The sequence below is a fragment of the Schistocerca cancellata genome, chromosome 3 (genome assembly GCF_023864275.1).
Source record: "Schistocerca cancellata isolate TAMUIC-IGC-003103 chromosome 3, iqSchCanc2.1, whole genome shotgun sequence".
Taxonomy (NCBI): Eukaryota; Metazoa; Arthropoda; class Insecta; order Orthoptera; family Acrididae; genus Schistocerca; species Schistocerca cancellata.
This window is the reverse complement of record NC_064628.1, coordinates 518,239,696-518,260,461: the sequence shown is the minus strand read 5'-3', so window position 1 is coordinate 518,260,461 and position 20,766 is coordinate 518,239,696. Positions and strand designations below refer to the sequence as shown.

The 20,766-nt window shown below is 39.3% G+C and overlaps 1 protein-coding gene across 1 annotated transcript in view; it reads left to right on the top strand.

Moving 5' to 3' along the window:
• The first annotated feature begins 11,255 nt into the window (after positions 1-11,255).
• LOC126176398 (glutamate receptor ionotropic, delta-2-like) overlaps positions 11,256-20,766 on the top strand; it is a 48,001-nt gene continuing 38,490 nt past the window's right edge. Inside the window, exons 1-3 of the mRNA XM_049923556.1 lie at positions 11,256-11,576; positions 18,282-18,406; positions 18,490-18,666. Of these exons, the coding sequence (XP_049779513.1) occupies positions 11,256-11,576; positions 18,282-18,406; positions 18,490-18,666 (623 nt within the window). The remainder of the gene's footprint in view (positions 11,577-18,281; positions 18,407-18,489; positions 18,667-20,766) is intronic.

Sequence of the window (20,766 nt, the reverse complement as noted above, 5' to 3'; positions counted from 1 at the left end):
GGTGACTGCTTAATACCCTTTGCCAATACTAACAATCTGCAAAAATAATGCGTGGTCAATAGCAAATTCTGTCTGCACTTAATTTGCGTCTGCAACCGCTGTCCACTACAGGTGAAATGGCGACGTCTGTGAGAGTTTCGTGGCGCTTCTGTGGAGCGTTGGAGCGCCTTGACCTTCCGTATGTGTGTGTGGAAGCGAAGTGTTTTGAAGACTGCTGGTTCTCACTGCTGCTGAGCCAACAGCATCCGAAAGCGTCGTGTAGCCATTAGTGTGATGCTTTGGCGAACCTATGGGTGTGTGTGTAGCATGCTGCATTGTCCTGAAGGCCGCTGCTGCTGTACCGATGACATTCATATGCATTCACGGTGAAAGCAAATAAAGAAGTCACCGTCTGCAACTAAATTTTCACATGCACCATGCCCTAACCTTCCAGTCTAGTTGTTTATAGCAAACTAATTCCCTAGTAACTGAATTTTTAGTCCTGTCCAGGGAAACCACGTATAACACGTGGGCTGCAAGTTTGCACCAAGTATAACGCTATGCTCGCAGTATAGTGTTACCCTCTGTGAGGATTTTTATATTTCTTTGACTGCGTGTATACCTAATGGACAGAGGGTATCGAATTTCTTATAAGTGCCAATTAATAGAAAACTGAAAGACTTTGGAGGTAATACTAGTATTGACATTCATGCAAATGAAATAATAAACGGTCGTCAGCCTAATTAGGCATAATAATTTGAAACATTATATTTCAAGAAAATTTAATATGAGCTACTAAATTGACTTTCATTAATACTCCTTTTGAATAGTGCAATGAATACACACGACTACTGGACGAACTGAGTAGTGGGTAGCAGTAGTTACTTTTTACACAAATCAGCAATCATAGGAATTTTAAAAGTTATTTCACTCATAGTAATAATAGTTACTGTTGCAATCAATAGCTAACTCAGCAATAAGACGTTTCTAAAGACCTCACGAGACTAAAACTGGGCATGGGCAGAGTCCTGGTTCAACTAACATACAGACACCACAAATGAAGTTAAATAACATTACACAGGCACTTTTTATACTCACTCGTCTATGGAAATGCTTCAGATTTCTTTAGCAAAAGCAGTATTTAGTTTATCTTTATTGTAATAGAAAAGAGTATAGTGGGAGCCCATAAACTGAAACTGTCTTTACAGGCAAATTCTGTAACTTATGAAACGTCCCCTTAGAAAAATTGTACAAGACTGTGCTTAAACTGACATACAATATTTTTAGCGCAACGCAGTCTGACTTTCAAAAATCCCTACAAAAGAATGGCCCTGACTAACATTAACCTATACCTTTCACAAATCACTTACCTCACAAAAATCTTCGTTACTCAAGCTACAGCAATACAGCGAGCGCCACTACTGCCAGCTAAATAACAGATTCAAACTACGGATGGCACTAACTACTAGTAGGCATAGTTAGCAAATGAAAGATTTTAATAGGGAACAAACAATGTATTTACCTTAATAGTCATCAAAAGTCATAATATATACAGCAGTTCATGACATCCATTTTTACAAATTTCAAAACTCCGCCATTTCTCTCCCCACATCCACCACTGCTGGCGGCTCACCTCCAACTGCGCAACGCTACGCGCTGTTAACATCCAGCTGCCGCTGCCCAACACTACAATGGCAGACAACAATGCAAACTAGCCACAGACTGCACACAGCACAGCCAGTGATTTTCATACAGAGAGCGCTACGTGGCGGCGGTGTTACCAATATAAGAACCTAAACAGCCTACTTACATAGCCCCCATGCTCCCCACAAAAAATTTTACAAATTGTTTTGGGCACTGGGCAATACATATTTGTTAAAATTTTTCATAATTGTAATTACAATAACAAAGAAATCAAATGCACACACTTATTTATACAATGTTGGACAAAAGCTAAAATTTTCTCACAGTCCATAAAGATAGTCCTGATCATTCATCATAATAGTAAAACTGCCGTTTCTTTTATCAAAGTCTGAGCAGTAAAAGAAAATGCACACGGAAGTAGTGGATTTCCATGCAGTCTTGAAGAAGTAGTGTTGTCCATCCAACAGAAAGACAGTGCTGACTCTCGACATGCAGACAGATAAAGGGCCACAACAGAGTAAACCCACAGCAGAGTCATTCGAAGTTTTGAAGGATATTGGTAGGTAGGTCATCACAGAGCAGACCCACTGTAGTCCTGGTAGAGATTACGGTATTGGTGAGCCACCAGAGGTGCAGTCCCACTGTAGTCCTGGTAGAGATTGTGGTACTGGTGAGTCAGCAAAGGTGTAGACCTACTGTAGTCCTTGTAGAAATAATGGTATTGGTGGGTCATCAAAGATGCAGACCCATTGTAGTCCTTGTAGAGACGGCCAGCAGCCGTCTGTTGTGACTGTGCAGGTGCACAATCACCATTGAAGAGTCTTGCAGATAATATAGTAAGTCCATAACCACCACTTGTGCCCTCACAAAGTTTTTGGAATTGTCCTTAGAACCAGAAATGCTGTTATCCAGTCCCTTGCTGAATTATCAACACACGTGCAAACACTAACAGTCCCTACTTCTCACATATTGTCCATATACTATGACCAACAGAAACGTGTGCAGTGAAATGTAACTTACAAGTTAAAAATATGATGAACTGGTGTCAATTACAATTTTATAACATAAGAATACAATTACAAAGGTACAAAATACATCATTAAAGAACATAACAATATAGATAACATTTGTAGTACAGGCTTTACAACAGAATAGAAATAAACATATACATCAATGTTACAGGACATATGATGTAAGTAAATACATAAAAGATCAGAATAACTTTTGAAACATCAACTTCACACATGAGCAACAAAACAGAACACATAAATAATGTCTAAACATCTTTACAAAGTAAATAACATATTATTAATGCAATTTATATTCAAGGATAACAGTATTCCTCATCATAGTGAATGTAGCTTAGTATTAGAAGAAGAAAAAATTCTATGAAACTACACAGAGACAGGAAGAAAACAAATACACAAGGGTACACAAACACATAGTGGGATAACACAAAAGGAAAGGACAGGGTTTGTTTGTAGTGCAACATTTGCAAACAAAACCTTCTTTTTCTTGGAGATCTCCCTTCGTTCATCATTATTCCCAAAAGGTCCTATCTATACCTGCTTTCTGTACTTTTTTCGTATAACTTCTCAATGCATTTCTTCGTATTCATCGCAACTCATTCTCTTATATAGTCTACCCCCTCTTAAGCTAACTTAAATATACTGAGCTCAGATGCTAAACTAAGGGACGAGGCAATGCAGCAGCACAAAACAATTAACACAAACATCAATGACAAAAATTCAAATTGGCAAAGCAATTGCAATATTACAACTAATATAAGGCACTGTGCAGCAAACAAGAAAAATAAATCCGTAGTAAAACTGGCTTAACAAAGTAATACAAAGTCAAATTCAGTAACACTATGCCCAGCAAACAGCAGCAGCAAATGAAATAACTTATATCTAAACATGACATAGCTCAAGCAGAAAAAAACATTACACTAAAGACAACAATGCAGACAAGGGAAATGTATATTCACATCTTAATGTCTATGTAATTAAACTGGTGCACCACAAGAAGTTATTCTACAAAAAAAATTACCAAGTAGTTGAAAAGAAAATTCCGTATGCAATTCCTGTGAAGGGAAATGTCTTTGTGCTCCCCCATTTTTGGGAAATGTATTACAAAATTAGTATTTACTGGATCTGTAGACAGAAAATATTTATATTAGTACATCTATAAAATTCTATTTTAACCATTGCTGCAGTGCAGCTAGAAATTATATATTAAACAAAATGAGTAAATAAATACATAAAGCAAGCCATATGACATTTCTCTCAACTAGAAAGACAGTAGTCATAATCAGATGTATAGACATAAAAATATTTCTCGTCATTTCATTAGGCATTGCAGTAAATATCATAAATTAAGAGCTCCACAGTGTTATCATGTTTTCAAGTTTGAGGGTGTTGTATTTACGGTGCTTTCTACAAAGGAATGTCAATAGCAAGGATAATGGCCTCCCTTTTTTTTTTCACCTGTGCCTCTGAAAAGACACACACTAATGGCTTTTTCTCCAGGCGTCTGACACAGCTGGGTGCCCACGACGCATTACATGCAGGTGGTCACTTAACTTTCTTACGGAAATATTTACGACAGCAGTTTCCGCTACAGTGACAGTCTCATATAAAAATTTTTCACAGGTCAAGAATTTGCGTTACAAATCTGTAGAGACAAAATGCTATTGGTATAACAGAGTCCAAAAAACTTTCGTCGACATTGTAATACGTTCACGCATTTACATACATTTCATAACTCTTAAAGTACGATTCTCAGTTTCCAACATCCTTTTTCACAAGTCAGAGTCCCTAACCACTATTCATTACTCCTTACCTTATTATACATATACATATTCGTTGACACTTCTTCAATATTTCATCATAAGAAATACGTAGCATAATCAAATTCCTCATATACGGTAGCATCATCTTATCGATCATAAACATACCTCAGCAGCATAATACACATCGTCGTCATAATAATATCATAACACCTCAGTCAAATCTCAGAAACGTCATAGCTTTCTGCAATAATTTCAAAACCTAAAGAAAATTCTCTGCTCATTTCAGTAGTGTCATCTACCTCAAACGTACTATAAAAATCATGATCTCATACCAAATATATCATTCAAAGCTCTCATAATATCACAATGATTCTGAAAAAAATATGAACAGTTCACACAGTACAGACAAAATACAGTTTCATAAGTGTGAAGTTATCCAACTGTGTAATTGTGTAAACATATGTCACTGATGCAGTAAAAAAAGTTTATCTCTCAGTTAAATGATCAGATAGCTATGTAATTTATGTGTTAGAGGAATATGGTACCGATGTGTAAAGTTGTATAAGCAAATACCATATTAGCTAGGGCTCCTTGTGCTTGCCAAACACATGGTACACAAAGTAAGCATGTACCCCCCTGAGGATTAATGTAATTATACCCTCAGGTGTTACAGATTACAACAATGGAATGAAATGTATTACGGAAAACCTTTGTATCATTGTACTTCAAATATCTTTAAAAATAAATGATTTAAATACAAAATTAATCACCCAAATACGTGTCCTGTAGCGCTAAATGTGCGTCTTGCTGTAAGATAATCTCTGTGGAAGTGTCGTAGTTATTGTCCACCGAAAGCTAAGTTCTGCAGAAGTCAGTGTACTTACCTCATGATAAACAAAAGTGAAATGCTTTGCGTATAGATATCTTAGTTATTACGCTTATTGTTGTGATGAAGAAATTACTGTGCTGTAACGTATTGTTGTGCTACGGAAAAGGCTGTCTCATTGTAGCTATACCACTAAAGTTACTACTAAAACATGTTTTACTTTCCAGAATAATTCAGAAAAACTGTGCAGATATAAAACAGATACACCGCAAAAGCAACATTGTAAATTGTCACTCATTAGTAGCGTCGTGATAAAATCGTGTAGCTGTCACATAAACTAACCACTGTGTCATCTGGTAAAGTACTTTAAATCCAGAATGTATTTTCAAGTAAACCAAAATGTTGCATTAAAATCTCATTAGCAGTACTGGTAAATGTTCTAAGTATGTGAGCCTTATAGTCGTTACGTAAGCGTGCAACTAACAAGCAAGAATGCACACACACAATAACACTGTGTTGTCTGTTCACAATAACAATGCATTCGTAATTTCTGTTTAAATAAGTTCTCTTGGTTCTTGACTGGATATTTAACTTCAAACATTGTTGCATGGTAACAGTTTCTAAGTCTGACAATGCATACTAGAAATGTGAAGTGAAACGTTTTATGTCAAAGACAAAGTTAAAAAGCAGATTATCTTTCAATAAACGGTTTTACATGTGTAATGTGGTGCAATCCTTTACTCTTCGTAGTACTCAGAGTTTCAGCTTGAACGCAATTATCGTGCGGTATATGTCGGTAAAGAGTGCTAAAATTTTTCTTAAGGTTAGCGTCTATGTTATTTTTCTCTGAGCCAGCCGGCGCACGTGGCTGCCTGCAGTGCAAGTCATTGTCTGTGCCTTTGTTAGCGCGCGTCGTTATTGGGATTTGGAGGTCTAACTTCTACAAATTCACCTTGTCGAGAGGTGCCTACACCATTATTTGCGGCCCGCTCCATTTCCCTATGCACAATTACCAAATTACTATTTTGAATGTCTGTTAATTCACTACACAGTGGTGTTGATAAGCTATGCTCGTCGTCACTATTATTTCTCAGTTTACTTTGGAGCCTAGTGTTACGTTTTTCACACGCCATTATTGTCACAATATTTCACACGACAACACAGAAAAGCACAATTTGAAGAGCAAAAATAAGAGAACACATTAACATAGCACTGATAATAATATCTCGTTAATTGCAAGCGCAGCTGCGAAATACTTGGTGCAAATCTACATGCATGCCACAACTGTTTTACTGTACAACAATGAAAGGCTGCAACTACAAAGGAGATTCTCTCTACAATTACGCGCTAGCAATAAACAAAATCTACACTAACTACACAATCTACAAGGAAAAAATCAGAAGATTCCAGTGAGGTATCCTCGGCTAAGGGTCGACATATGAAACGTCCCCTTAGAAAAATTGTACAAGACTGTGCTTAAACTGACATACAATATTTTTAGCGCAACGCAGTCTGACTTTCAAAAATCCCTACAAAAGAATGGCCCTGACTAACATTAACCTATACCTTTCACAAATCACTTACCTCACAAAAATCTTCGTTACTCAAGCTACAGCAATACAGCGAGCGCCACTACTGCCAGCTAAATAACAGATTCAAACTACGGATGGCACTAACTACTAGTAGGCATAGTTAGCAAATGAAAGATTTTAATAGGGAACAAACAATGTATTTACCTTAATAGTCATCAAAAGTCATAATATATACAGCAGTTCATGACATCCATTTTTACAAATTTCAAAACTCCGCCATTTCTCTCCCCACATCCACCACTGCTGGCGGCTCACCTCCAACTGCGCAACGCTACGCGCTGTTAACATCCAGCTGCCGCTGCCCAACACTACAATGGCAGACAACAATGCAAACTAGCCACAGACTGCACACAGCACAGCCAGTGATTTTCATACAGAGAGCGCTACGTGGCGGCGGCGTTACCAATATAAGAACCTAAACAGCCTACTTACAAACTATTTCAGAAACAAAATGCAATTTGCCAATATTGCTTTCTAATCACACTTGAAATAGTTTACGTGTCCATACATTAAAGCAAGTAATTCAAATATTAAGTTCAATTAACTATTGAGTGCAGCTGGAGTCATCCCAAACAAATACTACTCTTCATGTCATTCATGTGACTCCAAGTGTCAACGGAGAGCTTCAGTTAGTTTCCCGTACAAACCAAAATGTTTAAAGCGATTTTAGACAGATAAAGCCATCCCAGACCCGTCTAATACGATATTCGTTTTACCGATATGCATTAACAGGGACAGAAGAATACCAAGAATAACCAGTACTTCAGTAGCAACTAACCAGCGCTGGTGCAGGGCGATAGCAGGCAGCATCATGCCAGGGTGGTGCTGTCACTACTGGAGAACTGGTTATTCTTGGTGTTTTACTGTCCCTATCCTTGTTAACGCTAATCGGTAAAACGAATACCGCACTACACTAAGCTGGGACGGGTTACCGAATGGGCACATAAAATTCCACTTTAAAAATACTGTTGTTTGTAACGGTACCAAATCGACGCTTTCCGTCGACAATCGGCCTAGCATGAAAGATGAATTGAGCAGAATTAGGCTGGGCTTAGTCCAGGCACACTTTTTAAAAACGTTGTTGCAAATATCCGCCGAAACATCAGAGAAAAAGCGCCTGACAACTCTTACGAGGGCCCGAAAATGTACTCACTCTTATTGTGCATACTTCCTAAATTAATTGACGGAAACGTCTCATTTTTGGTAGTGTAATAGCTTTTTGTTCAAGCAGTGAAGTGCGGCGCGGGTTGTCTTTAGGGGTTCGATTGGGCCGTTCTTCTTTGACGGCACAGCTACTAGTGAGGTGCACCTAGATAAGATAGACACATCTATTTTACCTGCCATTTGTGTGTTGTATGGAGACAAAAGATTTCACCTTCAAGAAATTGGTGCCAATCTTACCCCACACTCATGTCGAGGAGCACCTCAACGAAAATCTACCTGCTCAGCGATTAGGCCGAAGAGGTGCTGTCGAGTACCTACCAAGTTTTCTAGACTTAAAGCATCTGGTTGATTGGTTGATTCAGGGGAGGGGACCTTGATTGATTGATTCGGGGGAGGGGACCACACAGCGAGGTCATCAGTCCCATCGGGTTAGGGAAGGACGTGGGATGAAGTCGGCCGTGGCCTTTCACAGAAACCATCTCGGTATTTATCTGAAGCGATTTAGGGAAATCACGGTAAACCTAAATCAAGATGGCCGGGAGCGGGTTTGAACCATCGTCCTCCCGAATGCGAGTCTAGTGTGCTAACCACTGCGACACCTCGCTCGGTTTCAAGCATCTGGACTTTCAGCTATGGGGAACACTAAAGGACTTTGTTTATTGACATTGGATTAACTTAGAGAATGCATCAAAAAGTTTTCTACAGCGTCGTTTCTTATGCAAACAATGAGTAACTAGCGAGCGAAAAGACCATAGTAATAATCAAAGAAAAATTACTTTTCATATAGGTTCAATTTGTGTGCCTTATCCATTAGCTGTGAAACAGGTGTTTTTACGATAACACTACACACGTTGGCACTGAATATTAGCACATTTAGTACAGAAGCAAACCATTAATTAGTTAGAAACAGGTTACTCGGTTTCTGCACATTTAGGATGGGACCCTACATTGATTTCATGATTAGGACCATTTTAAGATTCAAACACATGTTATACCACTGGGATTAATATTGAAAAACATTCACACAAACAAACTGTTCCATACTATGATACATATCTGAGTTCCTGATGTTGGCGGGGCAGTGGCGCAATAGTGGTGGTAAGCATGTGGCGGCTATCTGGTCTCACACTCTTGATGCTGAATGCTCTGTATAAAGTCTTCTTGGCGACGTATCATCCTCGTTGACGGCCATCCCAAAATAACAAGAGCACCATATGACAGCCGAAACCACATCCGAGGCAACTTCAGTATAAATTGGCTTTCAAATGCCTCACTTGGCCCCTCGATGTTAACTGTACAACGGCTAGCCACTGACTTTCTCTGACTGAACATACATATTTTACAAAGTTTTATTATTTTAGTTTTCATAGTACTTATATTACAAACTTCAGCTTTCTCTCTGACAATTCAATGACTTTCATTAGTAAAGAATAAACACTTCATAGTCACATACACATAATTACACAGTACAAACTACTTACAATCGATACTGGTGTTACGTGCTGTGCATACGAAATCCCGGATAAAATAACTACCTTTGGCTCGTATCGTTGTTGTAGGGCTTAGAGTTCGTTTAATAAAAATGTTAATGCATACCTGATACAAAAAAACAGAGTAAATTACTGTTAGGTTGACGCGTAGGTGCTGCTTGCAAATAATGTTTCCCAGCAACGAGTTTAGAGTTCGACATCATTCACTCTTTATTCATTAATTGCACACAATAGTGCACATAGAACGTTGGCCGTAACCTTGTTACTAAGTCTACGAAGCTACAAGTCCTTAGTAACCGAGCGGTCTAAGGCGCTGTAGGCATGGACTGTGCGGCTGATCCCGGCGGAAGTTCGAGTCCTCCCTAGGGCATGGGTGTGTGTATTTGTCTTTAGGATAATTTAGGTTAAGTAGTGTGTAAGCTTAGGGACTGATGACCTTAGCAGTTAAGTCCCATAAGATTTCACACATTTGAACAGTCCTTAGTAAGCATGATTCGGAGTCGCACTAAGTAATGCTGTTCGTATGACCAACAGTGAACTTAAATCCTCGTTCTTAAGTAAGCAAGTTCTGAGACAAACTTGGTGATGATGGCGTTGTTGCCAACAGTGTAAATTGGCCCTCAGTCTTTAGTGTGCCAGATCTGAAGATGGTTGTCATTCAGCCGAAACCAGTTATCAGCAAATGTAGTTTTGTGTTTTACTGCGATAAGAATATTACGAATTTTTAACAAATATATCAGGTATCTACATCTCCGTCACCTGACGATGTCAGGACTTACAAACATACGTAGATGGCACATCATCTTTGAAGAAAATGATCTGCTCCTTCCGTTGCTGCTATCCAAATTTATGTGCCTGTAATGGAATTTGGATCTCACAGGACACTATGAAAATTCTGATTAATTAATTAAAATCGGCAATTAAACACATAAAACTTATGATCTAACTGATGTTTATGATTTGTGACTACGTTTACCAAAACATGCCGCCATGCTTATCATCTATAAATCTTATGTAATTAAATATGATTATTTTAATTTAACATCTGATTCAATCACCTCTCATTGACTAATAATGTAAGTAAATAAACATGTAAGTATTCCATTCAGTACGTCTTGATGAGCGCTTTTATACGAGAGGTCGATCTCATTTGTCGTTAAATTATTACAGTTATTATTAGAGGTATTGTGAAAGTCCGTTACAGATACGTTCTTGGCTCGATAACTAATTAAATGTGTCATTTGCAAAGTCAAACTGTACTCAACTGCATCATCTCGCATTGCTCTCAAAGTTGGCGTATTGTACTCCACTGTACATTCGCAAACGTATACAAAGGAGTTGCTTGTGGATAACGGTGTCGAAAACCCTTCTGGATATCTAGAAATATGGAATCAACTTGATATCCCCCGTCGATAGCACTTTTTTGTGAGAATAAAGAGCCTTCTGTGTTTCGCAATAATGATATTTTTATTTGTGCTGATTATATATCAACAGATCGTTTTCTTCAAGGTGTTTTATAATGTTCAAACACAGTATATTTTCAAAACGTCTGCTGTAAAATAATAATGATGTGACTCAAGAGTAAGATTCTGAACATGGCTGCACTTCAGCAACTGCGCATTCAGAAGCTTTAGTGAATTAGAAATAACAGCCAACTGGTTGCAAAATACATGTTTATTAAAAATTGATCATGGTTTTAATAAACCTGTTTTTGCAACTGTTGGCTGTTATTTCCAATCCATTGAAGTTCTTACTCGAGAGTGGTGAGTATGTTAGATATCTGGAATGTTCTTCATCAGAGTGTCGAGCTGGGGCTCCTGAACACGTCGACTCACTGGTTGGTGAGGAGCAGAGGTCCCCCGCCTCCAGGCCTGGTCGTGCGCTTGGACAGTGACGTCACGTGGGCCTCCCGACGTGCTTCTGGCGGTGTGCTGCTGCAGCATCTGACCAGAGACCATCTGGCGGGCCCCACTGTGCAGCGCCCGCTGGGGTCCTGGTCACCAGTTGCTGGCCTCGTTTGTCACGACCATTGTCGCAGCCAGGGCTTCCGGAGGAACCTCTGGGGCCCCATCCTGAGAGTCGGCACAGTGGTGAGCACGCAAATGCATCGCTGGACATTAAAACTGCATCACCAAGAAGGACAGAAGACAGCATTTTACTTTTTATGCGAATACTGTATAATAGGAAAAATATGTGTTGAAATTTCAAGGTGATTTGGGCGTAATACAGGACGAGAAACTTAGTATACAGTGCTGCCAGCTCCATTTTGGCTTTCATCAAGTGGAACTGAGTTTGGATGACCGAAACGGGTACGTCATTCCACGCTGCCCTCAACTCTGTACCAGACTGCACGAGATTTAGTGACTGACGTTTTGTGGCACGTCACTCTCTCGACAACCCATAAGCAGACGTTTTCAGTAAGTGAGAGATTTGGAGATCTTCCTGCATAGTTCAACGGTCAACATCCTCCATTCCGAGGAAGGTTAGGAAGGTATTTTTTATTACTTTATTTGCTGTCATTCTCAAATGATCTGCCACCTACGTACTGATACAGGGCGTGTTTTCACAATATTAAATTTTATATTTAGAATATGAAGCTTATTTTATTTATAATATTTTAATAATAATATAATAAAGAGTGAACTCAAACTTTGACATGAATAGTTCAGTTGGGGCTATGTGGTAAAGAAAAAACAATAAAAATGTTTGTTTCGTAAAGAACTCGCCTTGCATCTCAACATAGTCTCCCTTGAACAATATACACTTGATCCTGCGGCCTCAACCCTTTTCATCTCATCGCAAAAATAGGTTCTGTTAATCTCTGCCAAATACTCGTTGATTGCAATTATCACTTCCTCGTTCGACGAAAGCTTTTTCCCAGCAAGTAATACATGTTTAAATTTTTAGGTGATTTGGGGGTAATACAGGATTAGAAACTTAGTATATAAAGCTTCCAGCTCCATCTTGGTTATACATCAAGTGAAACTGAGTTTGGATGAACGAAACGGGTACGCCGTTGCATGCTAGGGAACAGTAAGAAGTCACTTGAGCTAAGTCTGGTGGGTAGGGTGGATGAGGAACCAATCCAAAGCCTAATTTATACAATTTCGCCATAGTTATCGCTGGTGTGTGCGATGGTGCATTATCCTGGTGAAAGAGCACATTTTTGTGTACCAGACCTTGTCTTTTTTAGGCAACGCAAATTTCAGACGATCCAACAATGAAGACTGATAGGATCTAATTATGGTTCCTCCATTTTCCAAGTAATCTGTGAGGATTATTCTTTGGGAATCCCAAAAAACAGTGTCCATCACGTTCCCAGCTGATAAATGGTCTTCGTTTTCTTCGGTGCACTTTTACCAGCCTTTATCCATTGTTTTGACTGCCGTTTTGACTCTGGTGAATAATGATGGGTCCAGGTTTCACCAACAGTCACAAATTGGCGCAAAAAGTCTTGCGGACTGCTATTAAACTTGTTGTGCCGGATACACTTTCGGTAGACTGTGAGCGATCGCCGCACCCACTTCGCACATAGCTCATTCATAGCCAATTCTCCGTGCAGGATACTGTGCACTCGCTCACTTGAAATGCCCACAGTCTCAGCAATCTCTCAAATTTTTTCTGGCGGTCTCGCATTACCATATAATGGATTTTGTCAATGGTTTCATTTGTGGTGGCCTCAATTGGACGGCCGGAGCACGCTTGGTCTTCGGTGCTTGTCCGACCACTTTTAAATTCATTTATCCATAAATAAATGGTCTTCAATGATGGCGAAGAGTCTACACGAACTTCACCCAATTCCGTTTTGATTTTAGTGGCAGTCCAACCTCCAAATGAAAATGTTTAATGACAGCACGAAACTCGGTTTTCTCCATTTTCAGCCGCAGTCAACACATTGACCAATTCAGACAGCTGTCAGGAATGTATTGTACTATGTACACTGTTGAAATTCTTTGTACGATCCTTGGAATAATCAAACTTATCAACCATCAAGGTGCAACAGAAATGTTCCATTCTTTCATAGCAATTTACTGTTCTTATCAAAGCACTCTCGTATTTATATATAAGTAGTTTCAATGTTTTAACTTAACATTTACTGCATTGGAGATGGCCACAAAATGACCTAAATTCTATAAAATAAACGCTATTTGCCATTGATTGCTGTACTCTTTACTACCTAAAGTAAATACAGTCGCTGGGCACAGCTGCTTCCTCACGGAATCAAACCTGATTTTGACAAAGTTGAACAATATTGCAGCATCATATATTTTTAAACTTAAAATTAATTACGAATCAGAAAAGCTTAAAATAAACAAATTGTGTATTAAGAAGATAGAAAAATAGGAAAAGGAAAGGGTTTAGACTTACAGAATACTAGCATTGAAGTACCTCAGAACGACAATGAGCCTCTCGCTTCTGAGCAGCCACTGCCCCATCTATTGCTACCCGCTTCTCAGGGTGACAACCTTAGCAATACTTTGAGTCTCTTGTCCTGAGATGGCGTGATCCTGCAACTAAGTTAAGTTATAGTACACAGCAGCGTGTGGGGTCCTCTATTTCTATATTTCTCGACCAGTCTATTATTGTTGTCTACTATACATATGTTTTTGTGGTAATGCAGTAACTAAACACCTACTTCCTATTCTCTGTTTGTCTGCCTTCGGTTAGGCCGCTATCGTCTGATTTGCTACCACTACTGCTGTTGTCTGTCTCGCTGGAATTGTTTATTGAGCCATTTGTCACCTGGGCTCCTTGCGCCATAGATCAGGAGTCCACTACACGCAGGAAGGAAATTTCGGAAAACCGTGTTTAGTAACTTTGCTTTAGTGGTGCTGTCATCAATAACATCACCATTGTTATCGCGCTGTGAAGGTATTGATTCCATTTTCCACTGATGTATTTTACATACGACCGAAATCCCTTCTGGTTTTCTACCATATTTCGAGAGAGAATTTCGTTGTCGAAACTGCTGAAAGCTTATCGCACTGAAGTTCATGCTAAATTTCGAGCTTCTGTGAAACTTAGCCAGTCTTGGAGGTTTTGAGTTCTTGTTAATGTGACATTTTTTTGTGTACCGTGGGGGATCGTTAACGCCTCTTATTAATTTATTTGGTACATATCTCTCAACTGCCGTCGATACTACTTCTCCGAATATAAACCTCATCTGGTCTGCGATTACATACTCAGATTGGAAGGAGTGGAGACTCCCTCTTAGGAAGGTGTCAAGCGAATTTTTATCTGATTTTTTTAAATAGATATATTTTGCATTTATTTCTGGTGGATTTGGATGTTGCTTGTATCTGTCATGATACTCCTGAAGTAGTTGTTCAAAATAAATTTCTGAGAAGGCATTCAGTACGATTCCGGACGATGTTTAATGCCTGCCACCGACTTCAAACATGTATTTTCGCCACCATAGCAAGGGTAGATTGAAGTCACCACCAATTATAATTGCATGAGTGAGGCACCTATTTGAAAAGCCACTCATATTTTCTTCGAACTGTTCAGCAACTATATCATCTGAGTCGGAGGGTCGCTAAAGGTAGCCAATTATTAATTCATTCCGGTTGTCAAGTATAACCTCTACTCATACTAGCTCACAGGAACTATGTACTTCAATTTCTGTACAAGGTAAATTATTTCTCATAACAATAAACCCTTCGCCATCAACTGTATTTAAGCTATCCTTTCTGAACGCAGTTAGTTTCTTTGTAAAGATTTCGGCTGAAGAACCTATTTCCTGCTTTAGCCAGCATTCCATGCCCATAACGATTTGATATTCAGTGCTTTATATTAGCATTTGAAGCTCTGTTACTTTTCCAGCACATCTGCGACAACTTAGAACTACAATACGGATTGTTTCCATGTCTACCCTCTTCCTGTGTTCGGCCTGCACCCTTTGAAATTAAAGCCCTTTCTGTACTTTCCCGAGACTCTCTAAACTAAAAAACCACCCAGTCCCCTCCACACAGGTCTCCTTGCCCGAAGTAAATACTTCAAAATTCGAATCAAGAACAACTGCCAACATGAATAACTTAAAAGTAGATGACCTAGTTGTAGTGAATTAGCTTAAAACACTTAAGAAAGGCTTCCAGTCCAGATTTTATAGCAGACAGGTTCCTTTCGGAATATGCTGATGCAATACATCCATACACAGCAGTCATATGCAACCGCTAGCCTGTAGAAAGACTCGTACCCAAAGACTGTAGAGTTGCATAAGTCACACCAATACCCAAGAAAGGAAATAGGAGCAATCCGTTGAATTACAGACCCATATCACTAACGTCGAATTGCAGTAGAATTTTGGAACATATAATGTGATCGAGAAAACTATTTTTTGACTAATAGCCAACACGGATTCAGAAAATATCGTTCTTGTGGAACGCAGCTAGCTCTTTACTCTCACGAAGTAATGAGTGCTATCGATAGGGGACGTAAAATTGATTCTACATTTTTAGATTTCCAGGAGGCTTTTGACACCGTTCCTCACAAGCGACTTCTAATTAAATTGCGAGCCTACGGAGTTCGCCTCAGTGACTGGATTCGTGATTTCTTTTCAGAAAGGTCTAGTTCGTAATAACTGATGGAAAGTCAACGAGTAAAACAGAAGTAATATCTGGCGTTCCCCAAGGAAGTGTTATAGGCCCTCTGCTGTTCCTGGACGCAGATCTATTAGATTGTTTGCAGATGATGCTGTCATTTATTGTCTAGTAAAATCACCAGAATATCAAAACCAATTGTAAAATGAAATAGATAAGATGTCTGCACGGTGCGAAAAGTTGACTCTAAACCATAAAAAGTATGAAGTCATCCACATGAGTACTAAAAAGAAACCGTTAAATTTCAGTTACAAGATAAATCACTCAAATCTAAAGGCTGTAAACTCAGTAAAAACTTAGGGATTACAGTTGCGAATAACTTCAATTGGAACGCTCACATAGATAATGTTGTGGGGAAAGCAAATCAAAGACTGCGATTTGTTGACAGAACATTTAGAAAATGTAACAGGTGTACTAAAGAGACCGCCTAAACTAGCTTGTCCGCCCTCTTCTGGAGTACTGCCGTGCAGTGTGGGATCCGCACCAAATAGGATTGACGTAGGACACCGAAAACTTTCACAGAAGGGCAGCTCGTTTTGTATTATCGCGCAATAGGGGAGATAGTGTCACAGACATGAAACGTGAATTGGAGTGGCAATCATTAAAACAAAGGCGTTTTCCGCTGCGGCAGGCCCTTCTCATGAAATTTACGTCACCAGTCTTCTGCTCAGAGTGTGAAAATGTTTTTGGCGCCCTCCTACCTATGGAGAAATGATCATCATAATAAAATAAGTGAAATCAGAGCTCGCACGGAAAGCTTTAAGTGTTCCTTTTTCCCACGCGTTGTTCGAGAGTGGAACGGTAGAGAAGTAGCTTGAAGGTCGTTCGATGAACCCTCTGCCCGGCATTTAATTGTGAATTACAGAGTAATCAAGTAGATGTAGATGTTATCCTCACCAAAGCAGCGAATGGACTATAGACTGGCGTAATCTTACTGTACGATAGTCCGCCTGTAAAAGATATTAATTCTACGAAAATTTTCGGCGCCAACTCTGAAGGAGCAATTTAACGTTACTATTTCATAATCAGTTTCACTGTTACTGAAATGCAGTTATTTTGTTGAAATTATGTTTGAACTTCTGCTTGCAATCAAGCAAGTTGTGAGATTAAGATGTAGCTCAATGGCTACCATGTTCAAAATGTAAATTAAGAGGAAATGAAAATTAAGTAACTGTCAAAATTGTGAAGTTAATCTCTAGATTAATATAAGCTAGCAATGCGATCAGTATGCTTCATAGAGATACAAATAGATTTAGAGCTTCCAAAGTGAAATATTCACTCTGCGGCGGAGTGTGCGCTGATAAGAAACTTCCTGGCACTTTAAAACTGTGTGCCAGGAAGTTTCAGATTTAGAGCTGTCTATTACAGGAAAAAAACCCTTTAGGTGAAATTACGTCATTCTTCCATTGTCGTGATATTTAAATAATAATAATATGTTTTGATTGTTGTGCTTTACAGAAGATTATTTAAAAGAAACAATGATACTTAAACAGGAATTTGTTTAAGATCTTGAGAGAATGACTTTAAGAAAAAATGTTAAGTAACAGAATCTGTTTCACACTGGTTGTGTGAATTTTGGACTGTGATATTCAGTACAGTTCTACCCACTTACATTTAATACAGGCTCTTGCCTTATTTGTATTAGCTCTTGTGATGGCTATAGTTGAAACTTGCAGAATGATATCTGGCTAACTCTTCACGTGTGTAATTTAGTATAAGCACATTGCACGCGGTAGCCATTATTCTTCATGTAGCGTTGGCTATAAATTCCTTCATAAATTAATGTTGCATAATCTTGCTTTCCAGAACTCACCATTTTCGGGAACGACTTTGCGACATGAATGCTGCTGTCACACCAACTTTCACTTGAATTTACACATTTTTAGCACTCACAAAAGTATTAACATCATCAGACATGAAGCAGCTACGTCCGAACACCAGGATACCCTTCCCGCTATTGTCACTTTTTCTTTCCTTCAGTCTTTGATCAGCCTCGCCCACAACATTTCCTGTGTGTTCCTTCCAATTTAAATTGTTCGTAATTGTAATTCCTAGGAATTTAGTTGAACAGCTTCTTGAAACTGGACCTTTAATTACGGACGCCCTGTATTTTATGACGCAAGAAAAGAAGCGTAGTGTTGTTACAAAAACTAAGTGATAAAATTTTCGCAAATATAACGTGGAACTTGTTTTCAGGTAACTGACCTGCCCCTCGATAATCTCGGACAGCGCCTCAGTGACGTCGAAGAGAAATATGTAGACGCAATGGCACGTTTTGGTTGGGGACTGACAAACATTCTGTCACAAAAATTAAATTTCACGTACGTCTCGTAACTAGCTTTCAGGCTTCTTAAGATATAGTTGTTAACAATTTCGTATAACATTAACCGCTTTCTCTTTACAGAACAGTTCTGTACGCGACGGCGTCTTTCGGATACAAGCGGCAGAGTGAAAACAACACGGTCGATGGACTGGTGGGTATGCTGGAGAGAGGGCTGGTCGACGTCGGATCGGCAGGGCTGGTCATGGTGGAAGACCGCCTCAGCCGCATCGACTACGCCGGGCCCTCCCGCCTCTGGGTGTAAGTGTTGCCAGCTCGTCAGCTGCGAGTCTGCACCAACCTGCCGTAGACAAATGCTGGATCAACAGGCTTTCTGTATCAGGTGTAGCATACAGAGATTTGTCAAGCTTATTGGAAATTTGAAGGTATGAACGTTCCTTTTGTCCGTGGCTCGGAGGAACCGTGGCTTCTTGCGGAGTCGCACCGCAATCTATAATCTCTTGGCGATGTGCGGCATGCAAGGTGAATTACACTACGTACTGTTCTGCAGATTTATTATCGGATTTTTTGTTCTGAAGGCTCGATTCTGAGCTTTAATTACAACCGAACCAATACGCCTTACGCACAATGAGTTACATCAATATATATATATATATATATATATATATATATATATATATATATATATGTGTGTGTGTGTGTGTGTGTTCAGAGAATGGTTTGATGCAGCTCTCCGTGCTACTCTATGCTATGCAACCTTCTTCCCCTCTGACTAACTACAGCAACCTACATACTTCTGAATCTGCTTAGTGTATCAAATGGATAAATTTTTAGACAACGTTGTTGTGTGGAGATAACAGCGATTGGTTTACTTATAATCAATTATTCAAAATGACAGTCACAATTGCATTATTGCACAGGCAGGGTGACGACTCCAGCGAGCAACCAAATGGTGTAAATTGCCCTGAAGATGACCCCATCGCGGGTTGAAACCGGTTGGCGACAAAATAAATAATGCGATTGTGACTGTCATTTTGAATAATTGATTTATCAAATGGTTCAAATGGCTCTGAGCACTATGGGACTTAACATCTGAGGTCATCAGTTCCCTAGAACTTAGAACTACGTAAACCTAACTAACCTAAGGACATCACACACATCCAATCCCGAGGCAGGATTCGAACCTGCGACCGTAGCTGTCGCGCGGTTCCAGACTTAAGCGTCACAGCGGCCGGCGCTTAGTCTATCCATCCCTTGGTCTCCCCCTATAATTTTTTTACCCTCTACGTTTCCCTTCAACACTAAATTCGTGATCTTTTGATGCCTCAGAACGTGTCCTGCCAACCGATCTCTTCTTCTAGTCAAGTTGTGCCACAAATTCCTCTTCTCCCCAGTTCTGTTTAGTATCTCCTCATTAGTTACTTGACCTACCCGTCTAATTTTCAGCATTCTTATGTAGCACCACATTTCGAAAGCTTATGTTCTCTTCTTGTCTATTTGTCGTCCATGTTTCACTTCCATACATGACTACACTCCATACAAATACTTTCAGAAAGAACTTCCTGACACTTAAATCTGTACTAGATGTTAACAAATTTCTCTTCTTAAGGAACGCTTTCCTTGCCATAGCCAGTCTACATTTGGTATCCTCTCTATTTCGACCAGCATCACTTATTTTGCTTCCCAAATAGCAAAGCTCATCTACTACTTTAAGTGTCTCTTAATCTAATTCTCTCAGCACCACCTGATTTAATTCGATTACATTCCATTATCCTCATTTTGCTGCTGTTGATCTTCATCTTATATCCTCCTTTCAATACACAGTCCACTCCTTTCAACTACTCTTCGGGGTTTTGCTATCTGTTACAGAAGTACAATATCGTCAGCAAACCTCAAAGATTTTATTTTTATCCATTGATTTTAGTTCCTACTCCAAATTTTTCTTTTGTTTCCTTTACTGCTTGCTCAATATACAGATTGAATGACATCGGGGATGAGTTACAACTCTGACTCACTCCCTTCCCAACCACTGCTTCCCTTTCATGCCCCTCGACTTTTATAACTGCCATTTGGTTTCTGTACAAATTGTAAATAGCCTTTCGCTCCCTGTATTTTACCCTTGCCGCCTTCATAATTTGAAACAGAGTATTCCAGTCAACATTGTCAAAAGCTTTTTCTACGTCTACAAATGCTAGGAAAGTAGGATTGCCTTCTCTTCATCTATCTTCTAAGATATGTCGTAAGGTCAGTATTGCCTCGCGGGCTCCCGTATTTCTACCGAATCCAAACTGATCTTCCCCGAGATCGACTTCTACCAGTTTTCCATTGACGTGTAAAGAATTGGTCTTTGTATTTTGCAACCCTGACTTACTAAACTGATAGTTCGGTAATTTTCACACC